Source organism: Salvia hispanica, chromosome 2, assembly GCF_023119035.1.
Source record: "Salvia hispanica cultivar TCC Black 2014 chromosome 2, UniMelb_Shisp_WGS_1.0, whole genome shotgun sequence".
NCBI classification, from domain to species: Eukaryota; Viridiplantae; Streptophyta; class Magnoliopsida; order Lamiales; family Lamiaceae; genus Salvia; species Salvia hispanica.
The window spans coordinates 26,182,534-26,209,016 of record NC_062966.1 but is presented as its reverse complement, the minus strand read 5'-3'; the positions used below and the strand labels follow the sequence as shown (position 1 = coordinate 26,209,016).

Here is a 26,483-nt window from a genome sequence, read left to right as displayed (position 1 = left end):
GATTTCAATCTCTTTTATCAATCAATTTACAATATTATTAAATTATGATATTTGTACTCTCAACTTATATATTAAAATTTACATTTTATGTTGTTTAAAAATTTATTTAATTATTGTTTATAATATTTTTTATTCCATGTAGCAATTAAAATGACATATAAACAAAAAATTTAAACAATTATATATTTATATGTGTGAGCGAATGGGGGATATATCATATATATATGCTGTTCAACAATTGACTATCGACAAAGAATAGGGGAAGGGTCGTCACTTGGATTGATGTAAACACAGGGCTACTTGCCCAATTCTATTTATTGCTGAATGCAATGTTTTAAAAATCGGATCGGCCAGCGAATCGGCGTCGTTACTAATTCATTGTTTCAACCGGTTTATTGGTCGAACCACTGGTTGAACCGAAATATATAATAAACATATATATTATATAATATTAAATATATATAATAAAATATGTGAATAAAATATAAAAAAAGCCTTATAAAAATATCAAAAATAAAAGATTTGGGCCACATGCATTTAAAGTATTTTTCCACACATTGGCATGCATGGTCGTCAGCTTGCATCAAGAATTTACAATAAATATTGAGTTCAAAAATAAAAAAGACAAATAAATACATAAGCAATGGCCTACAACTTGGGAAGTGGGAAGCTTGGGAAGTGGAAGGGACGCCACGAGAATACTTAATGCAGTAAGTGTAAAACTAATCTAAAAGCAAAGCCGCACTATCCAAGTAAAATACTATTTTAATAAATAATTAAATATTTAAATGAGATAAACCGGTTCCCGGTTAGCGGTTTAACCGGTTCAACCGGCCGATTTTACCGATTCTGGACGGGTCAACCTACAGACGTTTTTTAGAGGCAAACCGGACCGAACTGCCTTTCGGTTTGCGGTCGACCGGTTGAACCGGCCGGTCCGGTCCAATTTTTAAAACATTGACTAAATGCAAATGTTCAGATTATATAACTATATCATCACATTATTACAACATGTACCAATTTTAATTACAATCACCACCAATTTAATTATCAACACATAGTCTATAGTGTATAATATAAGTCTACGCCAATCACAGATCTAGAAAATCAAACTCAAGTAGCCAAACACAGTAAAAAAATTTGTCACTAACGTCAGAAGATAAATGCGGTGCAAGAACGAAAGTGAATCTCAATATTTTCTGAAATGTTGTAGTGGAGTTGCAATAATATAAAGTCGGCGGCAATAACTCTAAAAATTAAATTTAATGGAATTTTCTAAGGGCCGATGGTGAATGGTCGATCCCTAATCTCACTTGGATTTGTCATTGCATCAACACGAACCGAGTAGGAAGAGGGATGTGGCGATACTACGAATATTCGATCATTCTAAAAAAACGTCAAGAAATTGCGTGGAAGAAGGTGCAAAATGGGAAGGACCACACGCACCAAATTCGTACCCGATTGACACGTTGGTTAGGGCCAAATAGTCCAGCTAGCTAACTCCGACCCGCATTTTTGGACCACATTTATTTTGCTATACAAGAAAGGAAAACATGTGTTATGATCATGTGTATGCATGCACCTTAATAAATGGTGACAGGATAATCAAGCTGACTATTGTGCCAAAAATAAAAAAATATGTTACATTCATTAAATTAACTGCATTATTATCAGAACAATTGTTGTATTTTTTTTTTTTTTTTTATCTTGTTTATAATTATTTATATTCTGCAATAATTACTTGATTCCGTGTTCGATATGACTATTTGGTTCAACTACATGAAAAGAAATTGAATCAAAATAAAGAAGGAATCATTTAACAATTTTAAAAAGTTTTAATTTATTTGGTCTAGCACCAAAAATTAATTATAGTGTAGGAGAAAAAGCGACGAAAGAAGAACAGTGAGAAAATCCAAATATAGGGGGAATCTTAAATAAATAAATTTCATATTTGTATTCTATTAAGTAGAGGATTGAGTAACTCAATGTGTGATTCAAATTTCAATAATTTGATTAACTCAATGTGCGTTGTCAGCGTTGAAGTCTCACATTTATAAAAAATCTTTCTCCTTCAATAAAAAATCAGAATTCGAGTCACTAAATATGCATTTCAATCAATAATGCAATAGATTGAGTGAGTCAGTAACCCAATGTGCATCCAAATCTCAAAAAAGATTTAGGGAATATTCAAGTCACCTAATTGAATTTAAATTTCCAAAAAATGATTAGTACTCCTTGTTTATTATTCAACCCATAATTTATTGTGACAAATATGTAAACCAAACTAAATTAGACTTTAATTAATTAAAATCGAATAATAATTAATCAATCCAGAGAAAATAACACTCACTTCATCTCCTATAAATACAAACTTTTGAAACGACACATGTTTTAATGCAAAATTAGGAAAATAAAAGAAAGATAGAAAGAAAAGTATGTTAGTGAAAAATGGATCTCACCTTATTAGGAAAGAATTTCCTCAAATAGAAAGTTTATGCTTTTATGGGACGGATTAAAAAGGAAAAAGTTTCTATTTTTAAGTGACGAAGGGAGTAAAATGTAAAGAGTGCATACTCCTGACTCCTGAGTATGCACTCTTTACATTTTACTTCGTCCCACAAGAGTATGATGCACTTCTAGTTTTGTTAACTCTTCTCTCTCAAATATGAGACTCATTCTCCACTAATAATACTTTGATTATTTTTTCTTCTCTCTATTTCTCTCTTACTTTACTAATTGTACATTAAAATCTGCATCCCACCAAAAGTGGATACTCTTATATGACTGAGGAATTATAATTCATGAACCAGTAGGCTATGGAATAGTTAATATATGCTACTAGTATTTATTTATCATCGATAAATAAGAGAGGAGTTTGAAAAAACAGTCAATTTTTGATAGATGAAAACTCAATTTGTTTTGGCTCTAGATTACAATCTTAAATTCTAGTACTTAATTAATGCATATAAAATAATTTAAGCTCGTTATCTAGTGACTTATGTAATAATATACTCCGTATTTAATTTTTTATTTTCATAGATAGATAAGAGAGATTTGAAAAGGCAGAATTTTTTATTTATGCCCTAGATTGACATATAGTACATCAATATTGATGAACATAGTCTCTAAACTTTTAATTCTGCCCCAGATTGACATATAGTACATCAATGTGGACGAACATAGTCTCTAAACATTTTTCTACCAAATGGAAAAAATTGTACCAGAAATTGTAGTATATTTTCGCATCGGATTGGCAATTTGGCATATATATAGCACGTGATAAACTTTTTACTAGACATTAAAGTTTTACAAAAATTATTTATATGCGTAAGATTAACATATACATCAATAGCTACGAACATAATCTCTAAACCTTTTTAACCGAACATAAAAAGTTATACCAAAAGTTGTATATTTCCACATCGGATTGTCATACATGACGATAAACTTTTTCTACTAAAAATAAAAGTTATACCAAAAAAGTATTTATTTATGCGTCACATTGAGTAAATCGATACACATTAAAATAATTTTTTTCTACCGAACAGAAAAAGTTGTACCAAAAATTAGTTGTAAATTTCCGCATCGGATTGTCATATACGAAGATAAACTTTTTCTACTAAAATTAAAAGTTATACCAAAAAAGTATTCGTTTATGCGTCACATTGAGTAAATCGATACACATTGAAATAAACTTTTAACTTTTTCTACCGAACAGAAAAAGTTGTACCAAAAATTAGTTGTAAATTTCTGTATCGGATTGTCATATACGAAGATAAACTTGTTCTACTAAAAATAAAAGTTATACCAAAAAGTATTTATTTTTGCGTCAGATTGAGTATATCTACACATACTGACAAAATTTCGTAACTTTTTCTACCAAATAGAAAAAGATGTACCAAAAGTAGTATATTTCCGCATCGAATTGTCATATGCGAAGATAAAATTTTTCTACAAAAAATAAAAGTTATAATACCAAAAATATTTATTATTGCGTCACATTGAGTATATTGATACATATTGACATAATTTCTTAAATTTTTTCTACCGAACAGAAAAAGTTGTACTAAAAGTTCTAGTATATAATATTTTAAAACCCGTTCCGAACCAAATATTAATACTGTTCAGAGACCGATGGAGTATTTCAATATTGACATATACATCAATAGCTACGTAAATAATCTCTAAACTTTTTCTATCGAGCAGAAGAAGTTGTATATTTCCGCATCGGATTGTCATAAATGACGAGAAATTTTTTCTTCTAACAATAAAAGTTATACCAAGAAAGTAAAATTTATTTATGCGCCACATTGAGAATATCGATACACAATGACATAATTTCTTAACTTTTTCTACCGAACAGAAAAAGTTGTACAAAAAGTTGTATATTTCTGCATCGGATTGTCATATACGACGATAAAATTTTTCTACCAAAAATAAAAGTTGTACCAGAAGGTATTTATTTCTGCGTCACATTGAGTATATCAACACATATTGACAAAATATCGTAACTTTTTCTACCGAACAGAAAAAGATGTACTAAAAGTCGTATATTTCCGCATCGAATTGTCATATACAAAGATAAACTTTTTCTACTAAAACTAAAAGTTATACTACCAAAAATATTTATTATTGTGTCACATTGGTATATTGATAGATATTGACATAATTTCTTAATTTTTTCTACCGAATAGAAAAAGCTGTACCAAAAGTTCTAGTATATATGAAGTAATACATTAAAACCTGTGCCGAACCAAATATTCATACTCTTCAGGGACTGATGGAGTTTTTCAATATTGATGAACATAGTCTCTGTACTTTTCTACCGAATGAATAAAGTTGTACCAAAAGTTATATATTTTCGCATCGGATTGACATATGCGTGATACACTTTTTCAACTAGACATAAATGTTTTACAAAAATTTATTTATTTATGCGTAAGATTGACATATACATCAATAGCTACGTAAATAATCTCTAAACCTTTTCTACCGAGCAGAAAAAGTTGTATATTTCCGCATCGGATTGTCATAAATGACGAGAAACTTTTTCTTCTAACAATAAAAGTTATACCAAAAAAGTAAAATTTATTTATGCGCCACATTGAGAATATCGATACACAATGACATAATTTCTTAACTTTTTCTACCGAACAGAAAAAGTTGTACAAAAAGTTGTATATTTCTGCATCGGATTGTCATATACGACGATAAACTTTTACTACCAAAAATAAAAGTTGTACCAGAAAGTATTTATTTCTGCGTCACATTGAGTATATCAACACATATTGACAAAATTTTGTAACTTTTTCTACCGAACAGAAAAAGATGTACCAAAAGTCGTATATTTCCGCATCGAATTGTCATATACAAAGATAAACTTTTTCTACTAAAACTAAAAGTTATACTACCAAAAATATTTATTATTGTGTCACATTGGTATATTGATAGATATTGACATAATTTCTTAATTTTTTCTACCGAATAGAAAAAGTTGTACCAAAAGTTATAGTATATACGACGTAATACATTAAAACCCGTGCCGAACCAAATATTCATACTGTTCAGGGACCGATGGAGTATTTCAACATTGATGAACATAGTCTCTGAACTTTTCTACCGAATGAAAAAAGTTGTACCAAAAGTTATATATTTTCACATCAGATTGACACATGTGTGATACACTTTTTCAACTAGTCAAATGTTTTACAAAAATTTATTTATTTATGCGTAAGATTGACATATACATCAATAGCTACGTAAATAATCTCTAAACTTTTTCTATCGAGCAGAAGAAGTTGTATATTTCCGCATCGGATTGTCATAAATGACGAGAAATTTTTTCTTCTAACAATAAAAGTTATACCAAGAAAGTAAAATTTATTTATGCGCCACATTGAGAATATCGATACACAATGACATAATTTCTTAACTTTTTCTACCGAACAGAAAAAGTTGTACAAAAAGTTGTATATTTCTGCATCGGATTGTGATATACGACGATAAAATTTTTCTACCAAAAATAAAAGTTGTACCAGAAGGTATTTATTTCTGCGTCACATTGAGTATATCAACACATATTGACAAAATATCGTAACTTTTTCTACCGAACAGAAAAAGATGTACTAAAAGTCGTATATTTCCGCATCGAATTGTCTTATACAAAGATAAACTTTTTCTACTAAAACTAAAAGTTATACTACCAAAAATATTTATTATTGTGTCACATTGGTATATTGATAGATATTGACATAATTTCTTAATTTTTTCTACCGAATAGAAAAAGTTGTACCAAAAGTTCTAGTATATATGAAGTAATACATTAAAACCTGTGCCGAACCAAATATTCATACTCTTCAGGGACTGATGGAGTATTTCAATATTGATGAACATAGTCTCTGTACTTTTCTACCGAATGAATAAAGTTGTACCAAAAGTTATATATTTTCGCATCGGATTGACATATGCGTGATACACTTTTTCAACTAGACATAAATGTTTTACAAAAATTTATTTATTTATGCGTAAGATTGACATATACATCAATAGCTACGTAAATAATCTCTAAACCTTTTCTACCGAGCAGAAAAAGTTGTATATTTCCGCATCGGATTGTCATAAATGACGAGAAACTTTTTCTTCTAACAATAAAAGTTATACCAAAAAAGTAAAATTTATTTATGCGCCACATTGAGAATATCGATACACAATGACATAATTTCTTAACTTTTTCTACCGAACAGAAAAAGTTGTACAAAAAGTTGTATATTTCTGCATCGGATTGTCATATACGACGATAAACTTTTACTACCAAAAATAAAAGTTGTACCAGAAAGTATTTATTTCTGCGTCACATTGAGTATATCAACACATGTTGACAAAATTTCGTAACTTTTTCTACCAAACAGAAAAAGATGTACCAAAAGTCGTATATTTCTGCAGCGAATTGTCATATACGAAGATAAACTTTTTCTACTAAAAATAAAAGTTATACCAAAAAGTTATGCATCACATTGAGTATATATCGATACCAATTGACAAAATTTCTAAACATTTTCTACCGAATAGAAAAAGTTGTACCAAAAGTTTTATATTTCTACATCGGATTGTAATATACGATGATAAATTTTTTCTACTAAAAAAAAGTTATACCTAAAATTATTTAATCATATGTCAGCTTGACATATACTCCTCTAAACTTTTTCTACCGAGAAAAAATTGTATCAGAAATTATGTATTTCTACATCGAATTTGACATATACATTAGTAAATTTTTTCTACTATCAGTTATTCCAAAAATTATTTATTTAAATGTTAACTTGACATACATTTAACTTAATCTCTAAATTCTTTCTGCTGAATAGAAAAAATTGTACCAAAATGACATATATATATGGACATAATCTCTTAAATTTTTTCTACTTAGCATAAAAAGCTGTACCAAAAAAAATATTTCTTCATTGCATTGATACATATATACGTCGATACCGATTGGCATAATCTCTAAAATATTTTCTATTGAAATGAAAAGTTGTATAAAAATGAATTATTTTCTCTTAACATTTTTCTATTGAAATGAAAAATTGTAGCATAACGATACCCGCGAATTTAGTGTAACCAAGAAAACCAATAAGTGACAAATAAATATTTTTGTTGAAAAAATTAATTGACCAAGAAATATTTCGATGGCGGAAGTAATAGAAACCCGCCGAATTTAGCTATAACTAAGAAAAAAATCAAGTGACAAACTAAATATAGTATTCTTCTTTATCCTTTCTTTAATTGAATTTCTTATATTAAATTAAGTATCGTATTATAGCTTCACAAATTGGATTAACAAAAAATTAAATTCCTTTTGTAATTACACTTCTCACTTCCATTTCCATAATAGTAATGTTTTCCATCATTTTATACCAACCCAAATTACACTGTAAATAACAATTTAATTACCCACTAATCACTATTACATGACTGTCTGACTTAATTAAACCCCCTCACGGCTCACACGTGCACACTCATAGACCCAAGTCTCCTGTGCCACGTGCGACCCAAACCCTCTCCGCGCCGTCGGCTCAAAACGGCTTGCTCATATACGGCGCGAACACCTCCTGCATCGCCTCCATCTGATAATTCCCCTCCTGAAACCCCGACCCGATCAGCCCGAACCCGAACGGGAAATCCCTCTCCCACTCCGCCAGCTTCGGCGCGCTCTCCACCTCCGGCGACAGCACGTGCTCCGAGCCGCTCGAGTCCGTGTGCAGCCGCGGCATCGAGTCGGAAGCGTCCAGGTACATGAAGTCGTCGTACACCACCGGCGTCGCCTCCGGCACCGCCTTCAGAATCGGTGGCTTCTGATCGTCGTCGTCGTCCTCCGGCTTCGGCATATTCCGGCTGATCACGCTCCCCTGCTGCTGCTGCTGCTGCTGGCGCCGCTCGATCGCCCCCTTTTTGTTGTAGATTCGGCACAGCACCCAATCATCCAGCTGCAGATCGCAAAATTAGCTTCAATTTCAATCGAATTCAGCAATGATTTAGCTAATTCAGAGCTGCAATTGCTTAATTAGCTTCAATTTCAATCGAATTAAGCGATAATTTAGTTGATTCAGAGCTACGAACCCTAAGGCTGTTGTTCTTCTTCCGAGCGGAGCGGTCGACGTCGGCGAGGCGATACTCGTGCATAATCCAATTGGTCTTCTCGCCTCTCGGCGCCTTGCCGGAGTAAAACACCAGCGCCTTCTTAATTCCGACGGATTTCGGGTGACCGATCGGCTTGTCAGCCCCGGTGGCCTTCCAGTAACCGCTTCCGGCGGCGCGATTTGGCCGGGAGCCGTTGGGGTACTTCCGGTCCCGCGGCGAGAAGAAATACCACTCCTTCTCGCCGTACAGAGCCAAACCTGAGTATCAATCAGCAATGCAGCGGCGAATTAGGTAATCGAATTGACGAAATCGGAGGAAATTAGATGAAAATTCGCAGCTGAATACCTGGTAATTCCCATGGATCGTGCTTGTAGAGGTCGATTTCGGCGACGATCGGAACGGAGATCGGCTGAGAAGCGCATCTCCGGATCAGGTAGTGCATCACGAGCTCTTCGTCGGTAGGGTGGAAGCGGAATCCCGGCGGTAATTGCAGATCGGCGGCGGCCATTGGAGGATTTTGATTTGAAAAATATCTGTTTCTCGGAAATTGGGGGAAATGGATTGTGGAGAGGAAAGGGGGATTGAGAGAGGAGGGGTTTTGTGAAACTTAAATCGCAAGAGGGGGAGGGGTATATATAGGAGGGGGGCACGTGGCGGGGAGGGGCGGCGGGTTCTAGAACACACGTGGGTGATAAGGTGGCGGGGGGACACGTGGCGCGAGGACAAGTGGTGGGTCTGAGTGTAGTGTGATTCTGTCATGGCTTACGCAATAAATTTTGGACGGATTTGAGCAGTGAGGAATGGGTTGGGTGACACGTTGGAGGGTCATGCAATCGGTGGCATTTGGACCCTTGTTTTAACCCTTGTTTCTGTATAAATATATAATTGCTCCATTGGTCCCCATTAATTAACTTGACCTTATATAAATTTTAAGGAACCTAATAAAAATTAGGTGGAAAAAATTAGTAGAATATAAATTCTATTTTTATATACTAATTCTATAAAAAGTTTAGTGAAAATTTTGTAGAATAAGTGAGTGAAATGCAAGATTTATTATCAAAAGATAGTAAGAGTAAAGATGTTAATTAACTATGAAGAGATGGAAAAAAGAAATTAGCAGGAACAGTAAAAGATACTCCCTCCATCAATTTAAATTGCTATTTTAATTTGACACAAGTTTTAAAAAATTATTTAGCTATATAAAGAGAAATGAATGGAATAAGTTAGTGAAATATATATTTCATGCACTTTACTATTAGTTCTATAATAAAATGTTAATAAAAAAATTAGTAAATTAAAATATAAAATCTGCATATTAGAAATGGATATTTTTTCTAAAATTATGTGGACATGATAAAATGGCAAATGGATCTTTAAATAATTTACGAGGGCAGTAAAATACGGTCATTCTTATATTCTAGACTAGAGAAACAATATGCTAATAAAGGAGTATCAGTAAAACCTATGTCAATTTTCAGCATAGGAAAAGTTTTACACTTTCTACTAATAAAATTATAAAACTCGCTTAAAATTAGAGAAAATACAAAAAAAATTATCGCATTCACGATTCCTTTGTCCTCTAATAAGTACTCCCTCCGTCCCGGCTAAGATGACACATTGCTTAGCCGGCACGAGATTTTAGGAGTTATTGGTTAAAGTGTTTAATTGGAGATAAAAGGTGGGTGTAAGTATTAAAGTAGAGAGATAAAGAAAGATGGATATTTTAATAGGAGTGAGAAAAAATGGTTGAGTGTATTAATTGGAGAGAGAAAGTTACCAAAAAAGGAAATGTATCATCTTAGTTCGGACAAACTAAAAAGGAAAACGCGTCATCTTAAACGAGACGGAGGGAGTACTGTTATAGGAGCATCTGTGATATGCAATAAAAACATATTAGTACTCATATTAAATAAATTATATATTGAAGTATTGAAGTCAAAGAGATGGTGAAAGATGGGCATAGCTATAAGCTACTATCTTAATTTAATAAGAAAATCGGGTTCAAAGCGGTGGTGGCAACAACCATCAATGATTAAAGATTTAAAGGCCAACTATGTGTCGATCTTTGATTGTAGACCTCTTCTTTAACTGACAAGTACTACTTTCTTATTTCATATCACTAATTTTTTTTTGTTCATTGTCATATTTTCAATTATTAGATATGAGGTTATAATTAACTTATTAATATGGTATGTATAGTAGGTAATCAAATAGTACGTCACGCCATCGTTCATTAATGAAGTTGACTATTGAAATTCTAAGCGACCATGAAATCATATGATCACATGTAAGAGATCTCCAGCGGCATCCTTCCAGTTACCCTTCGGATAGGCTTCCGGGAAGGGCGCCTGAGACGTCTGCCATTAAGGTGTGGAGGGACGGATGCGGACGTCCCGTGAGGACGCGGGAGGGGCGGCCTTCGGGGGAAGGGCGTGCCGACGTCCGTCGCGAAGGGCGCCATTGTGGCGAGTCGCGGACTTTAATCCCCTCAGCGAATAATTAACTTTAATTTAGTTTTATCAGCAATGTAATTTATGCAGGAGTATTAATTATGTAATTTTTTTTATTGTAGTAATGCTACATTTTATGATTCAATGAAATATATGTAATTTTTTTAGTCGCATATCAATTTAATTAGAATTTACACTTATAAATTATAAGTATAAAATATGTAATTAAACAAATTAAGAAATGTGATTTATAAATAATGAAACATGTGACCTGAATCAGAGATAAGATTTATGGATGACTAATGAGTAAATGGCTAAATAACATAAACATGTGATTTATGGATGACTAATGAATAAATGGCTAATAGCTGACTGACTCAATTAATGATTAATAGATAAAAGATCAAAGACATGGTTTCTAATGTTGATACAAGATTCTTAAATCCAAACCACACATGACCATTGGATGACCTACTGTCTGCTAGTAAAATTATTGAGGCCATAGTCAAACGCTAAAAATTACGGCAGTTCGTATCAGTATCATAATCCCTCTGTTCTATAATAATAGAGTAATATTGTTATTTTGATACGTTGCATAGTAATGGAGTCATTTTTATTTTTAATAAAAAGTGAACACATCATAATTAAGCTTGCAAAAATACTCTCTTTTTATATTAAGGGTATATATAAGTATTATGATACTCACATTTTGTGAAAATCGATCAATGCTTTCATTTAGCTTTGTTATTTTATATATGGAATTTATCTCTATATAATACCCTAAAAAGTCGCTATTAATTTTGCAGCTCACATAAAAATTATTCACTATGTTAATTTTATTCATTTATTTATAACTAGAGAAAAAAAATAGAGCTTTAAGTAATAATTTTTATAGAAATAGAATTAAAATAAATGTGCAACATAAAGAATTCACGAATAATACTACTGTGTGGAGTCTTAAACGAGATCGTTTCTCAGTTGATACTTACTTCATTTTATGCCTATAGCATAATCATTTAAAATACTAACAAAACATCCCCTAAAAGGAAATTAAAACATATTGTTCTTGAAATCAAAACAACCATTTCCCCTTTTAGTACCATTCTAAAACATGTCGACACAAGCTAGAATTTGTATATCCTTATATAGATTAATTAATTAATTAAAAGATGCAATATTTTACCGACGTAGAAGAGGAATAAAAAAAAGGTGAAATGGATTAAGACAGGTTTGCTGATGTGGCGGAAGGAAGATTCGCATGAAGTTTCATGAATCGTCCAAGTGAAGTGAACTCAGTTGAAAATTGCGGCTTTATAATTTTTTGTTGTTTTGGACTTTGTCATAAATGTATATTGACAAGACCTTCACTAGAAACGCCCACATTGTAATAGGCGCCAACCACACTCACCCGTTTAATATAGAGTCATATTTTAAACGATATGAATTTTATACTCCATCCCTTATACTTTGTCACCACATAATCTAGTACAAGTTTTAAGAAATGTAATAAAAAATGAGTTGTAAATTTTAGTAGAATGTAAATTCTACTTTTATGGAATATTAATTTTATAATAAAATATGAGTGAGAATAATTTATTGAAATACAAGCTCCACTATAAAAAAAAAATAATCAAAGTAAAAGGAGACAAATTTTCGAGTACAGACAGAAATAGAAATAAGTGACAAATTTTCAGAAAAGAGAGAATAATACTCATTCTGTCCTACAAGAGTATGCAATTTTAGTTGGGACACAAATTTTAATGCACAATTAGTTAAGAGAGATGTAAAAATAATTAATTAAAATATTATTTCTCACTCTATTAAAAAAAGTTTCTAAAATTAGAATATGGATATTCTTATGGGACAGATGGATTACCACTTATGAGGTCTGATTACGAAAAATAGACTTACTTTTAAAGTTGTTCACAAAAATTAGTTTAAGTTTTATTTTAGATATGTATGTTTGTGTTCATTCTAATAAGACGTGTTTCATTTTCCACTAACATACTTCAGTGTAAAAAATTATGTGCTCTTTACAACAAAAATTATTTTTTGTGGAAGGAGCTTAGATAAAATTAGTAAGATACGAGAAGGTACACTAATTTGACTACTATTTGTAGATAAAATGATTTCTTTCTCTTTGAATAGAAAATTATTTGAGTAATGGTAAATTACTATGTGAGAGACGGAGAAAAAATAAAGTCATAAGCCATATAACAGGGAATGTAATGTGAATAATAATATTGGAAGGAGACTATTTTCCAAATTCTTTCATAGTGTTCTTATTGTTACTAGAGTTGTCAAGAATATAGATGAATAAAATGAAAAATATTGGAAGGAGACTATTTTCCGAATTCTTTCATAGTGTTCTTCATGTCACTAGAGTTGTAAAACATAAAATGACTCGAAATATCGAATCATAGCTAGCGACATAAAGGTCGGGGGCAGAGACAACCAACGGGGGGGCAGGGGCATGATAAAGGTCGGTCGCAAAATCCCATGGCCGCTCTTCATTTGCAGAATTAGTGAACGAGATGTCTAATGAGATTTTTATAAAAAAAATTGTGTTGTTAAATCACAACTTTACTTTTCATTAAAGAGAAAAATACTTCTATTTTCCTGTTTGTTCATTTCAGGCTGTATGCATTCGATTCTAGATCTGTCATTGATACCTATACGCTGTGTTATTTGATAATAATAGGATCATCTGGTATTGTAACTATATCTTTGTCATTAAGAAGATGATCTTCGAGATTTTGCCCATGTGAAATGAAGTAAACCTCCAATATTATCACACTGTTTGTTTCAATATAGTATTTAGAATATTTGATTGGCGCAATGACAGTTTGACTATAAAAATCAAGTTGCAGCCGCCTTGCTATTCTTGATGTGATTTTTCTTGTCTTTTGTTTTCAATCGTTACTTCTAAACTAAGATCTGTTCTACACCGTTCAATTATATATAGCTTTAAATTTTCATATAAAACAAAAGTCACGAAAATATATATGAAAATGACATTATTGTAATTACTAGTTCTCAAATTTGAAAATGTTAAATTTTATAAAAAAAATGTGTATGTAGTCATAATTGTATCTTTTAGAAAAACCAAACTCGAGTTCCTCCAAATTTCAAGAAAAAAAATTGTTATATGGAGTATATAAGTAAATGTCTCATATAAAAAACATCACTCTCTTGTGATTTAATGTGAACTGCTAATTTGTTTAAGGTTGGACACTTCAAGACATAGTTATCTACACGAAATAATAATGTAACTTATCCTAGTATCAAGTCCAATCACAATTTAATTCTTCCTTTTCATTATTGTTTTATACTCTCATTTCCACGTCATTGATATATATCATATCAACACACATTCAATTATAATCTGATTATATTTGAGGTATTTTGTATAAATAAATTATATTTGAGGTATTTAAACAATATTTTAATTCATTTGAGGTTACTTTCTTTAAAATTGTTTTGGAACATTTTTACCTTTGATTTTAATTGAATTTGAATATAAACAAAACTATAACTTGAAATTAATTTTTCTTCAGTTATGTATTTTTTTTATTCGATGTTTGAAACTACTAGTATTAATTATGTGAAGTATAAATAACAATTTTATACTGTCTGAGTTAACTTAAATAAAGAAGAAACAAATAAAATAGTAAAAAGATCGATAGGAGAATAGAAATTATAAATAAATTAGAAGAGGGAAGAGAGAGAAGAGATATATAAATTATAAATAAATATAGTACTCCCTCCGTCCCACTTAAGATGACACGTTTTCCTTTTTAGTTTGTCCCAACTAAGATGACACATTTCCTTTTTTGGTAACTTTCTCTCTCCAATTAATACACTCAACCACTTTTTCTCACTCCTATTAAAATATCTATCTTTCTTTATCTCTCTACTTTAATACTTACATCCACCTTCTCTCTCCAATTAAACACTTTAACCAATAACTCCTAAAACTCCGTGCCGACTAAGTAATGTGTCATCTTAGCCGGGACGGAGGGAGTAATAAAGAGAGAACATGATATATACAAAGAAAATATCAGTTTTGTGCCATAGAGACTAAATATGGCAGATCAGACAGAAAATGTGAAATAGTAGGTAAAATGAATTTAAATATTGCCCAGATATCTCGAACGCAATTTATTTTTACAAAAATACCTTAAATGCATATTTATATTGTTTGAATACCATTTTTATAATTCACCCTTCTTAAATAAAGGCTTTGTTAAACAAATTTACTTACTTTTCGATCCAACACGATTTTTGTTCAATTTCTGGTCACATGTATGAACCATGTTAAAGCTGCAAAATGAATAAAAGTTCGTATATTGTTTAATAATTAATACAGTAATAAACTACTTCCTCCATCCCCGAATACTTGACACGGTTTGACCCGGCACGGATTTTAAGAATTGTAATGGAAAGTGTGTTGAAAAAGTTGGTGGAATATGAGGTCCACTATCAAAAATGGAAAAAGTGAACTGTGTCAAGTATTCGGGGACGGACCGAAATGACAAACTGTGTCAAGTATTCGGGGACGGAGGGAGTATTTAATAAAAAAATTTAGATAAACTTTTAGTATTTTCCCAAAATTCCAGGTAACCTATTTTGTCATTATTAGGGACTCACATGATTCTTTACTCTCATAAAGCAGCCGCAACTTTTCAACCGAAATTAAATTACTATCAATAGTTACCAATAATGTAATAACTCAACCAATAGATAATAAATAAATTTAATCATGTGTTGACAAGTATAAACGGTGGGCAAGATCATAATCATCATCCCACTAGTCAAAATATAATTAGCATAATTAACAATGGCTTAAGGATATGGATGGGTGGGTATATGATGACTTCACCCCTACTTTATTTTATTACCCTTTTGATCACTTCATTTACTTCAAAGTCATTGTGATTAAGATATATAATTGTCACGTTTGGACTTTTGAGCCGTCATCTTAATTTCAACATTCTTATTTGTAAAGTCTAAAAGCACTTTATATTAATTTTATAGAATACAACTATATATATATATATATATATATCTAGCGGATGATAAAAATAAACATATCATACTGAACTGACAATATAAATAGAGAATTGAAATTATTATAAAAATCTCGTGGATAATATGTTGATTGACTAAAAAGTGATAAAATAATTCATCAATGCTTGAAATTTGGTCCAATTCTTATTTCTTATTAAAGTTCCTTTATATTACTACTCCTCCGTTCAGTATAAGCGAGATATTTCATTTTCACTCAGTGTTTTGAAAAAGTAGTAATAATAAATAATTAAAATAAAGAAAAAATAAAGTATAAGAAAAAATAATGTTGTAAATACTCTTACCTAAAACTATTTTAGACTTAGCTAAATGTCACTTTTGTGTGTGAATTCAATAAACTCACACACTTGCTTCAAAATATAGTAGTAGTATTAGTTTTAGACTTAGCTATATGTCACTTTTTGTGTGTGAATTCAATAAACTCACACACTTAGATTCAAATTATAGTATTATTATTTTAGGATAAGGTCAAAACATCCCATAATTTTAGACCCGACAAATTCAATTGAATTTAATTCAATTCAATTGTAGATGACTTATGCTTTAGTCACATGCACGCACGCCTATGCACATGTGTAAAATTATAGTACTCCTCCTGTCCCACAAAAGATGTTACACTTGTGGGACGATACGAGATTTTAAGAGGTTTTATTTTGTGTGCTAAATGAAGATAGAAAATATAATTTTTATATTCATATGAGAGAGAACTTAAAAAAAAAGGGAAATGTAACATCTTTTGTGAGATAAACTAAAAAAGAAAGTGTGACATTTTTTGTGGGACGCATGGAGTATTAATCACTTTAGCACGCAATATAAATAGTTGAATTTAAAAGATTGTTTATAATTGTGACATTTATACAGTCATGTGGTATCTATGAATATGGCATATGTACTTGCTGATAATAAAAGCGATAAACTTGCTGACGGTGCAATTATAATGTACTCCTTTGAGAAAAATTTTAAATGAGAATTCTGAGAATTAAAAATTATACTACCAGTTTGTTTGTTGATATTGTAATAGTACTAATTAGCATTAAAAGATATATTAGTTCCTGATATTGAGTCAGAAATTGATATTTATGAATTAACAAATTGATGTTGAGTCAAGAACTAATATGTTTTGTGATATCAGATGATATAAATCTATTTATGAAAGTTTCTATGTTCTAACTCTAAAAAAGTTTTTAAATGAACCATCTCATGTGAACAATTTTAAAGATGGATTAATAAGTCATGAAATTTACCATTGTTTTTAATTGTTTCAAGGACTTTTATTTAGGTGAAATTGAATTTGAAGTAACAATTAAGATTTGGTTTTAATGTTCACGTGAATCTTCGTCAAATTGCAGCTAGATCTGCCCCTCCGTTGCTAACTGTGTTGCCCCAACGGGCACCTAAACCCTTCATCAAATTGATAATGCACTTTAACACCTACCTTATACTCACAAATATGATACCCGTATGTGCCATATTAACAATATATTATGCATATGCAATTAGAATATTTCAAAGCGTAAAATGTTGCCATTTCGTTTTTCGGCATACGTTAGACCCCATTGAGAAGAAAGCTAGTAGGCTTGCAGGGAACGATGCTTCCTACGCACACATAGGGCCGGACGGATGCGATACACTGTACACGCCCTACACGTGACAAAGAGGAGAAATTGACGTTATCTTTGTCTTTGTTTTGGGAAATTGGTCTCTAATATGATCATCAACATTCTTTGTTATCTTTATCTTTGTTTTGATATAATTTTGGATTTTGCCACAAAGTGAAAACTAGTCGTAAAAATCATGAACTGCCGTTGTTTTCAATTTCCACTGCTTGACGATTATGGCAAAATTGAAACTATATATACTCTTTTATACATCACATTCTACTCTCAAATACTCCTAACAAAGAATTTGCATTCTCGTAATCTCTTTTTGATTATTCTTGATGATTTGTGAAATTTTATTTGAATTATTGCAAGATAATGCTACCATAGATCACAACAATAATACCATTGACCAACATTGCTTCCATAGAATAATTATTTACATCATAAAACATAACTCATCACTCAGTCACTCTACTTTCCAACATAGGGCTAGGCCTCCCGCGATGAGGCCTAGCCCCATGCCTCGACCCCTTGCGGGCGAATTTCGAATTCCTAGTCACTCGAATATGATCATCAACATTCTTCATCCTACTCAAACGACGAGAATTCCCAGAAACCTCAACGCCAGCTCGATGAGAATTAGCCCTCAAAGATCTCTTCATATGGTCCTCTTTGTACCTCTTCCTCTTACTCAACTCCGATCTTTTACACTCCACGTTCCTACGCGGCCCAAATGTCGACATTTCTCCACCTTCATCCGCACCACCACTACTACTACTACTGCTGCTGCTGCTACTACTACTACTACTGCTGCTTGGTGCTTCAATGTCTCGCCTCTGCCTCCGCCTCCGCCTACGATTCTGCTTCAAAGATTGAAGCTTGAGGCAGAAATAGGAGCAACAGCAGTGTACAGCCGAGAAATAGCTAGAGAAAAAGCACCATATAACGCGACAAATCGTGCGGCAAATGCATTGGCAGATTCCCAAGCTGAACAATAAATAAAAGAACAAGAGCACTGCATAGGCATATAATGATATACAGATCAATTTTGTTAGTTGGAACAAAATGTCTAATTTATCAAGAAAAGTCAGGAAGTTATTACCAAAGTAGGCCAAGATTGCCACCATCACAAACTTCAACAACTGTGCCACGCAGAAGTTTTCGATGTAACAGATGAAATCCCATGTTGGTGCACATACTGAGCTGCATTGAGATTTAAATTAGAATGAGATTTTGTTTGATTCATTCAGTCAAGAATAGTGTTCTATTTTAACACCCTAGATCAAGAAACTGTCGTATTCCTATCGTGGAATCTAGAGACAGAGACTTATGTAGGACCGTCTGAATGGTCAAAATCCACCAGGCATGTCGAGAGACACCGAGCCAAACACGAATGGATGATACCAAAATAATAATAAGTCATTGAATATGGGTTCGAGTCCGAATACTTGATTGACTCCTTCGACGAATTTTTGATCTGGGACTGGAAACATGGGCAGAACCTACTGTAGATTGAAGTTGGTTCGTACGGTCTGGATTTTGACAAAATGTAGCTCACAAAAGGAATGATTCGGCTTCAAAATTGGCAGAATCTAGTGTAGATTGAAAGGGAAAAACTATAACCAGCCCAACAAGTGAATTCATGGTTCCGGTTTTGAACTGGCATTAAAATGTTTCATCTTCCAGTTCAAAACCGGCACCTTTTTGCTGATTTCCAACAGTTTTTTTTATCGATTTCCAACGTTTTCCCCAGTTTTGGGCCAGAATCAACGGTTAATCGCTAGTTACTGTTTCAAAATTCTGAAAATCGAGGCTTGGTTCAGCCCGTGAGAATTTAAAATATACTCCTACTTAAGAAATTAGAGTAAGACGAGATTGATTACTTGCAAGCTTTTCCAGAGAGGAAATCAAGAGGATGGCCGAAAATATTTCCAACAATTTGTCCAACTCCAGAGAATACCGAACCAACTGAATTCCCCATTGATCCTTCCAAAAATAAGATACAGATTAGTACTAAATAACGAGATTAAATTCCCTCCATTTTTTATAACACGAGAAACTACCTGGAAATTTATCTGTTCATCATCCGTGGAGAAGAAATTCGGATTCGAAAGCGATAAGTATCAATAAACGATCTCCAAGTTTTTCATCATAATCAAAGAGGAAAACAACTATGATCACAGTATTTTCTAATTCTCTTTCAAATGTTCATACGAATCTCAGATTTCTAGCCGAAATGGATCACCGCCCTCCGCTGCCGCGATTGGTGTCTTCTTCTTCTTCTTCTTCTCTTGTCTCAGCCAACATTTGCAGAAACTTTCAGGCTGTAAAAAATTGCCGCCTCTCCCAACTTCGAAGTTGCTTATCAGTTTCTGCAAAAAAAAATTCACTCGGAACTTCCGTCGAACACTTGGTATGTGAATATGAAAAGAACAGAGCATCTGTTTGGAAATTATGGGGAAAAAGGAGAAATACAGCATCAAGGAATTAAAATAACTGCTTTTTCGATGAATTCCAAAGAAATAGGAGCGGATTATTTGAATTTTAATTCTCAAATGAATCCGCCTAATTCCAACAGAAAAATGAATCTACAAATGTACTATCTTAATTCATTTTTTATGTCAATGATTGGAACTTGTATTTTCGGTTGAAAATCATTAGAATTAAATGTTGGCAGTTGGCACCGACTCAACAAAGCCCAGCCCAATTTTGAAGGCCCAAATTATGGTTCTGATTCAAATTCCCACATCGGAAAAATGTAGAGCTTTGTGTGTCTTTATTTAACATCAGCAAGCTTCATATGTTGTCCCTTCGGGGACATCCGATAAAATTGGAACGATACAGAGAAGATTAGCATGGCCCCTGCGCAAGGATGACACGCATAAATCGAGAAATGGTCCAAATTTTTTTTTCCCAACATTTTCTGGTGTTCCTGTTTTCACTGATTAAGGTAAAGATGTTTAGATGATAATAGGTACAACCACAACATCAATAATAAGTGATAGCATCAACATTTCTCAATAGAGGATTGGTTGGAGATTTTTTCTATGCAAATGATGCTAAGTGGCAATAGTAGCACAAAAACTTGAAGCATTTGTTTTTGGAAAAATAATTCTCTTATCATTGATTTTGTTTGGACAGAAGAGGAAAACAAATGGAACGACTTGTAAATCAGTCTCTAGTGTGGTACAACATGCAGTAAAATTCTAGTAACAACACGAAATGATAGATTAGATAATATGTGATGGGTACTTTGTACAATGAATTGTATAGTCCAAAGCTTAATGAAGAAGAGATGGAAGGATGGAAACATGTAGAGTAGAGTGTAATGGATGATATGTGAAATATTGAGTCTTTGAACGAGATACACTATTTCTTTATGAATTATGAGAATTGTAGTTGAACAATGGTACAATTAAATACTAGTCATTAATATATCCATCAAATGGAATTTCTTGATGAGGTTATAAGTAGTTGGATCTTATTCTCTAAACTTGGTTTTGGAGATTAATGTTTTCCTCTTGAATTGGAGAAAATCGGGAAGGAAATTGCAAAAAATTGTAGAGGAATACCTTTATCAATTGTTGTAGTGGACGGTATTTTGAAAAATATAGAACACACACAAGAATAATATTGGGAATCAAAAGTATCATAACTTAAGGGCAAAACACATTCTTAGATCCTTACACTTTAATCAAAATGTTCATTAGGTCCTCGTACAATTTTTTCGTTTTAATAGGTCCTTATACCTTTCTCATAAATTTCATCACATCCTCGTACAATTTTTTCGTTTTAGTAGGTCCTTATACTTTGATTATAACTTTTATTAGGTCCTTATACAATTTTTTATTTTAAGATATTCTTTTACTTTTATCTTAGATAATAATTTATATTAAATTAAATTTAATGAATCTTTTATTTTTATTATTTAACTTATCTTATGATTATAAATATTGGGAAACGTATCTTTCAATATAAATATAAATAATCAATTGAAAATTCGGATAGTTATTCTGAAAAAAAAAACTTTGATTGTAATCATGAATCATCACGGTTAATCTTTTTATTATTCTCTACAAGTTATTGAGATAATTGGATAACAAGATGATATTATCTTTATAGACTATGCTAAGTTAAACAATGGAATATTAAAAAGATCATTAAGTTTAATTAAATTTAGATTATTATCCAAGATAAATGTAAAAAAAGTCCCTAAAATAAAAGATTGTACAAGGACCTAATGAATGTTATAATAAAAGTATAGGGACCTACTAAAACAAAAAATTGTACGAGGATCTGATAAAAATATTGTGAAAAGTATAAGGACCTATTAAAACGAAAAAATTGTACAAGGACCTAATGAACATTTTGATTGAAGTATAAGGACCTAAGAATGTGTTTTGCCTAACTTAAGTAGTAAAGATAATAATAAGCCATGCTTTTTATACATGGGCATGTTCGAGGAAGATGATGCAATTTTGGTCTCAGCACTCACGAAGCTTTGGGTTTGTGAATGGTTTCTTAGATGATGGTAAAATTCTGGAAAGAGTGGGAAAGGATTTTAAAGGAATTAATCAATATGTTCTGATATTGTGCTTGTTCAATAATGTTGTGATTGTTGGTTGCATAATATTTCAAAATGTTATGAATTAAATTATCTATAATATTATATACAGTTTTATTAATTCTTTATTTACACCTCCATCTTAAGTTACTTACAGTTTAAATACACAATTCGTATGTATAACGATGGGCAAGTATATGTTAAATTAAATACTAAAACTTTACAATGTAATAAAAAATAAGTACTACTATAATATTAAAAAAAAACTTGGTAAATTCTCAGTATATTTTTACGCTAACAGAAAATATATCTATCTATAATCTATCTATCTATCTATAAATATATAAAAGAGGAATTTTGGGAATAATTACATGAATGCCATTGATAATATAAAAATACTTTTTTAATATACTTACTATATTATTAAATTGTATGAAAAGGGGAGTTTTGAGAATAATTACATGAATGCCATTGATATATAATTTTTTTTTTCTAATATACTTACTATATTATTAAATTGTAACCTAAATGAAATATTAATACTATGACTCTTCATTTTTTTCATGATTAACTACCAACTAATGACGTTCATTGCCACTTACCCACTAAACTATTAACTTTGAGATTTATATAGTTGTCAAATTATGAAGAGATTAATTTAAATATGGATGGCTCTGAGTTTGTCCGCTTTAGTCTTGCATAGTATTATTGTTACATTTACATCTTGCCTTTGAATTTTTGGTGCAGGTGCATCTTCCGCATTTGTTGTTTATGTTGTTCTCCTTGCATGTCTTTATGGCGGAATGTATAATTTTTTCATGTAGTGCTCTATATGAATATTAGGTTGGTGGCAGCTCTTATTCATTTGTCTTTCCTGAACATGGTATGGGTAGTAGCAGCTACAGGGGAAGTAGGCGATGCGGGGTATACTATTAGGGTATGCAACCATTTTTTTTTCCTACTACATGCATGCATATTGATATCAGTTGTATATTCCATGCTATTTTGCTGTATTTTTGTTGATGATTTTGATCAATTTGACTATCTTCTAATATTTATTTATACATTATTTTTATTGACATGTGTTTGTGATTGATCTTTTGTATTCCTGTCCCATTCAAGATGACCATCTTTCCTTTTTTATTTGTCTCAATCAAGATGACCATTTTCCAATTATGGAAATAACCCCTTCTCTCCTCTCTCCACATTAAAATATTCAATTACATTTTTTCTCTCTAATTTATTCCACCTAACAACACTTCCTAAAATCCCGTGCCACTCAAGAATGTGATCATCTTGAATGAGACGGATGAAGTAGTATAAATCTAAAAGTGATTTAAATGATATGTGATTTGTGTGAAATTTTAAGTTTATAAATTTATTTGGTTATATGAGTTTTTATTGGTACAATAAATTGCTATTGTATAAATTTGTGATTTTAGAACTTGAAATAATAATATTGTTTCTCATTCAGTATATTTCTTTGTTTGATTTTATATTTTTTGATAATTATTTTTTATTTTATATATTATTATTTATTATTTCAGATTTCATATAAATATATTTATGAATTTATAAAATCATTTTATAATATAAAATAAGTTTAAATAAAAAAATAGATAGTGCATTGCACGTGGATGGGTTATACTAGTTTTCTTAGAAGTTAATTTGATATTATTTATATTTCCCAATATAATATTTATGATACTCCATAATCCATAGTCCTATTTTCATGTTTTCCTTTTGATTTTACATTTCCTCATTAAATTATATTATAATCATTATAATATATAGTATACAAATGCCTTTCAAATTTTCTTCTGTAACGGCAACACCAAAAGAAGGGGCAAATCGCCGCCGCTGAATCGCCTTGCTAAGCTCACCTCCGCCGTCGAAATCGGTACGAGTCGGTTTTAATTGTCTTTAATTAACCTCTAAGTAGCTCAATTTCGCGAAATTCATCCTCTGTTTTCCCTGCTATGAGTTGTTCTTCATTCAATTGAAGATTTGTACTGACTGATTAGGGCTAACGATTTCGTATTGTGTCTGTATTTTTTATTTAGGTTAAATATTTCATTCTGATTTAGGTTAAATCTGTTGGATATTTCTGTGTTCATGCTACTCTAACACTGAATTCATAACACAAATTTGTGTAGTTGAATAAAAAGCTTCTCAATTTGGTAGGCTGATTCCTGTTTTGGCATAGATTTAGGAAAATGTGATAACATTTTTGAGTTTTGGTTAATAGGAATTTCTTCGAAACTGAATGGATTTGTTCCAAGGAATGGAAGCAGAGAATTTTTTGTTCGAGAGTTTACATCCGGGAATGGTGATAGCTTCAGCGGTAGCATATAATGTATATGATGAGCCGGATAAATCTTTCATGCAAGGCGAGACTTCCATGTCCAATGCCTTATTAGAAGATTGTCTTTTCAAGATAAGCTGCTTACACATGGACTATGATACTTATATGGCTCATAGAGGATTCAATAGAATCGAGAAATCGAATACCTTGGAGATGAAGCACTTTGACTCAGATAACTCCACTGCACTAGTTGAAAAAATAGACTATACAGTCAAGGACTGGCTAGAAATGAAGTTATTAAAGTCCGAGAACCATGTTGATTACTATACTGATTTAGGACTTCCCACGCGCTGGTGGGATTATATTGAATCAGATTTTAAGAGTATTTTTGGTCCCACAATTTCTGGCATTAGAGTCCTTCACTGCCATGGTAAATGTCATGGCAATCTCTCGAATGGAATTGCCATCAGTATCTCAGAACAAGATGAATCTGTGACGGGCGTACTATTCGGCTTGGAAAAGCAAACTGAAAATCTCTCGTTCGAAGCTCTATGCAGCCGGCAAAGTGATGACATCAAAGATCTTATACACTTAATCAAGTATGCCACAACGTATCCGTTCATACGATCAGATCCCGAACGTCAACCTCCTTCCCCTCCAAGCACTGTACAAGTGTTATGCCTACAACAACTGGAAGATAGGTAAGCATCGTTATATCTCTTACCCTATTCTTCGTCTCTACTGTCTTGAATTAAAATATATCAAATCATGAAATTTTCTATAACTTTATGTAGGATTTCTTCAATTCAATTGAGCCCTGAATGTTCATCGTGCACATTGGGATCTAAATCCAGTATTATTTTGGAGGAAGGGTGAAATGATTGATTTCTTGATGGATGATGTATCGGATTCTGTTAACATGCGAATCTAGACTCCTCCAACAGAGTGTTGCCTCTGCTTTTGTGAACAAAGATTGGGCAAGACAAGTGAAGGAGCGTGGAACTAAGAACTATGATTGATATGTTAAACCGTGACATGAGTGCACAAAAGACAGGGATGGGCAAGCTTCGTTTCTGGAGAAACTGCCATAGAGCATATCAGACCAGAGAATGTATAGAACATATCAGTATTTCTACACATAAATTACTACTATTATATATTTTGCACTTTAATACTGATTTTATCTGTAACTTACACAGGGCGTGTATAGTTCCATGGGCACCCACACAGCCATTGTCGAAATGATCCCAGAGTTGATTCCCGAAGTTGTGAATGCCGCGAATTTTCTGATCACGGGCAATAAGTAAGTTTAGTACTTGTTAATTAATACTTATTAGATTAGAGGATATTCATTTGATATATGTTTTATTATTTTGTGCAGTTTCGAGCGATTTTGTAAAAATTCTATTCCCGGAGCATGGATTGGAAGACGGTTTGACGATCATGTAAAAACTTTATTCAGAGAATTGGATTGGAGTTAATGCCAAATATATGTCCTAAGATTTTGTAAATTGTTGAATGATATCTCTGTTTTAGCTAAACCCTGTCTGGACCAGCAGAAAGCTTTCATTCACTTATGAATATTGACCTTCTAATTTCACCTACAAATGAACTGATTAGTTGTGTTGATTGTCCCATTTTTTTGTTTATAGATTATTTTCAAAACTTGACTATTGTGTTAGAAATTTTAATTATGTTGTGTCTATGGAATGTCTTGTTCTGTTACATGTAAAAACCTTGTTTAACCTTATTATGACATATTATGTACTAGAGGATGTTCATTTGATATATTATGTACTAGTTGGTTAGTCGTGCTTTGATTTGGTGATTGTTTATTT

General features: G+C 32.0%; 3 protein-coding genes and 1 non-coding gene across 5 annotated transcripts; 2 read left to right on the top strand and 2 right to left on the bottom strand.

Moving 5' to 3' along the window:
* Nucleotides 1-7,833: 7,833 nt before the first annotated feature.
* Nucleotides 7,834-9,234, bottom strand: LOC125207175 (NAC domain-containing protein 2-like). The gene is made up of 3 exons (XM_048106403.1): nucleotides 8,983-9,234; nucleotides 8,617-8,894; nucleotides 7,834-8,483 (listed from the first exon to the last, which is right to left on the bottom strand). Exons 1-3 carry the CDS (start codon nucleotides 9,143-9,145, stop codon nucleotides 8,073-8,075), a joined length of 852 nt encoding a protein of 283 aa, XP_047962360.1. The 5' UTR covers nucleotides 9,146-9,234; the 3' UTR covers nucleotides 7,834-8,072.
* Nucleotides 9,235-18,181: 8,947 nt separating this feature from the next.
* On the bottom strand, nucleotides 18,182-20,387 carry LOC125204900 (corepressor interacting with RBPJ 1). 2 transcript variants are annotated; one of them, XM_048103670.1, is made up of 5 exons: nucleotides 19,991-20,387; nucleotides 19,840-19,851; nucleotides 19,660-19,762; nucleotides 18,879-18,979; nucleotides 18,182-18,791 (listed from the first exon to the last, which is right to left on the bottom strand). In XM_048103670.1, the coding sequence occupies exons 3-5, from the start codon at nucleotides 19,755-19,757 to the stop codon at nucleotides 18,235-18,237; spliced, it is 756 nt and encodes a 251-aa protein (XP_047959627.1). In that variant the 5' UTR covers nucleotides 19,758-19,762; nucleotides 19,840-19,851; nucleotides 19,991-20,387; the 3' UTR covers nucleotides 18,182-18,234. The 2 variants fall into 2 exon arrangements, with proteins under 2 accessions (XP_047959627.1, XP_047959626.1); XM_048103669.1 differs by having other exon boundaries at nucleotides 19,840-20,148; nucleotides 20,274-20,377.
* A 194-nt stretch (nucleotides 20,388-20,581) lies between these two features.
* On the top strand, nucleotides 20,582-20,684 carry LOC125208720. Its single transcript, XR_007174201.1, has one exon. It is a non-coding gene; the product is annotated as a U6 spliceosomal RNA (small nuclear RNA).
* Nucleotides 20,685-24,138: 3,454 nt separating this feature from the next.
* Nucleotides 24,139-25,746, top strand: LOC125207558. The gene is made up of 3 exons (XM_048106950.1): nucleotides 24,139-24,240; nucleotides 24,589-25,346; nucleotides 25,440-25,746. The coding sequence occupies exons 2-3, from the start codon at nucleotides 24,607-24,609 to the stop codon at nucleotides 25,519-25,521; spliced, it is 822 nt and encodes a 273-aa protein (XP_047962907.1). The 5' UTR covers nucleotides 24,139-24,240; nucleotides 24,589-24,606; the 3' UTR covers nucleotides 25,522-25,746.
* The last annotated feature ends 737 nt before the right edge of the window (nucleotides 25,747-26,483 follow it).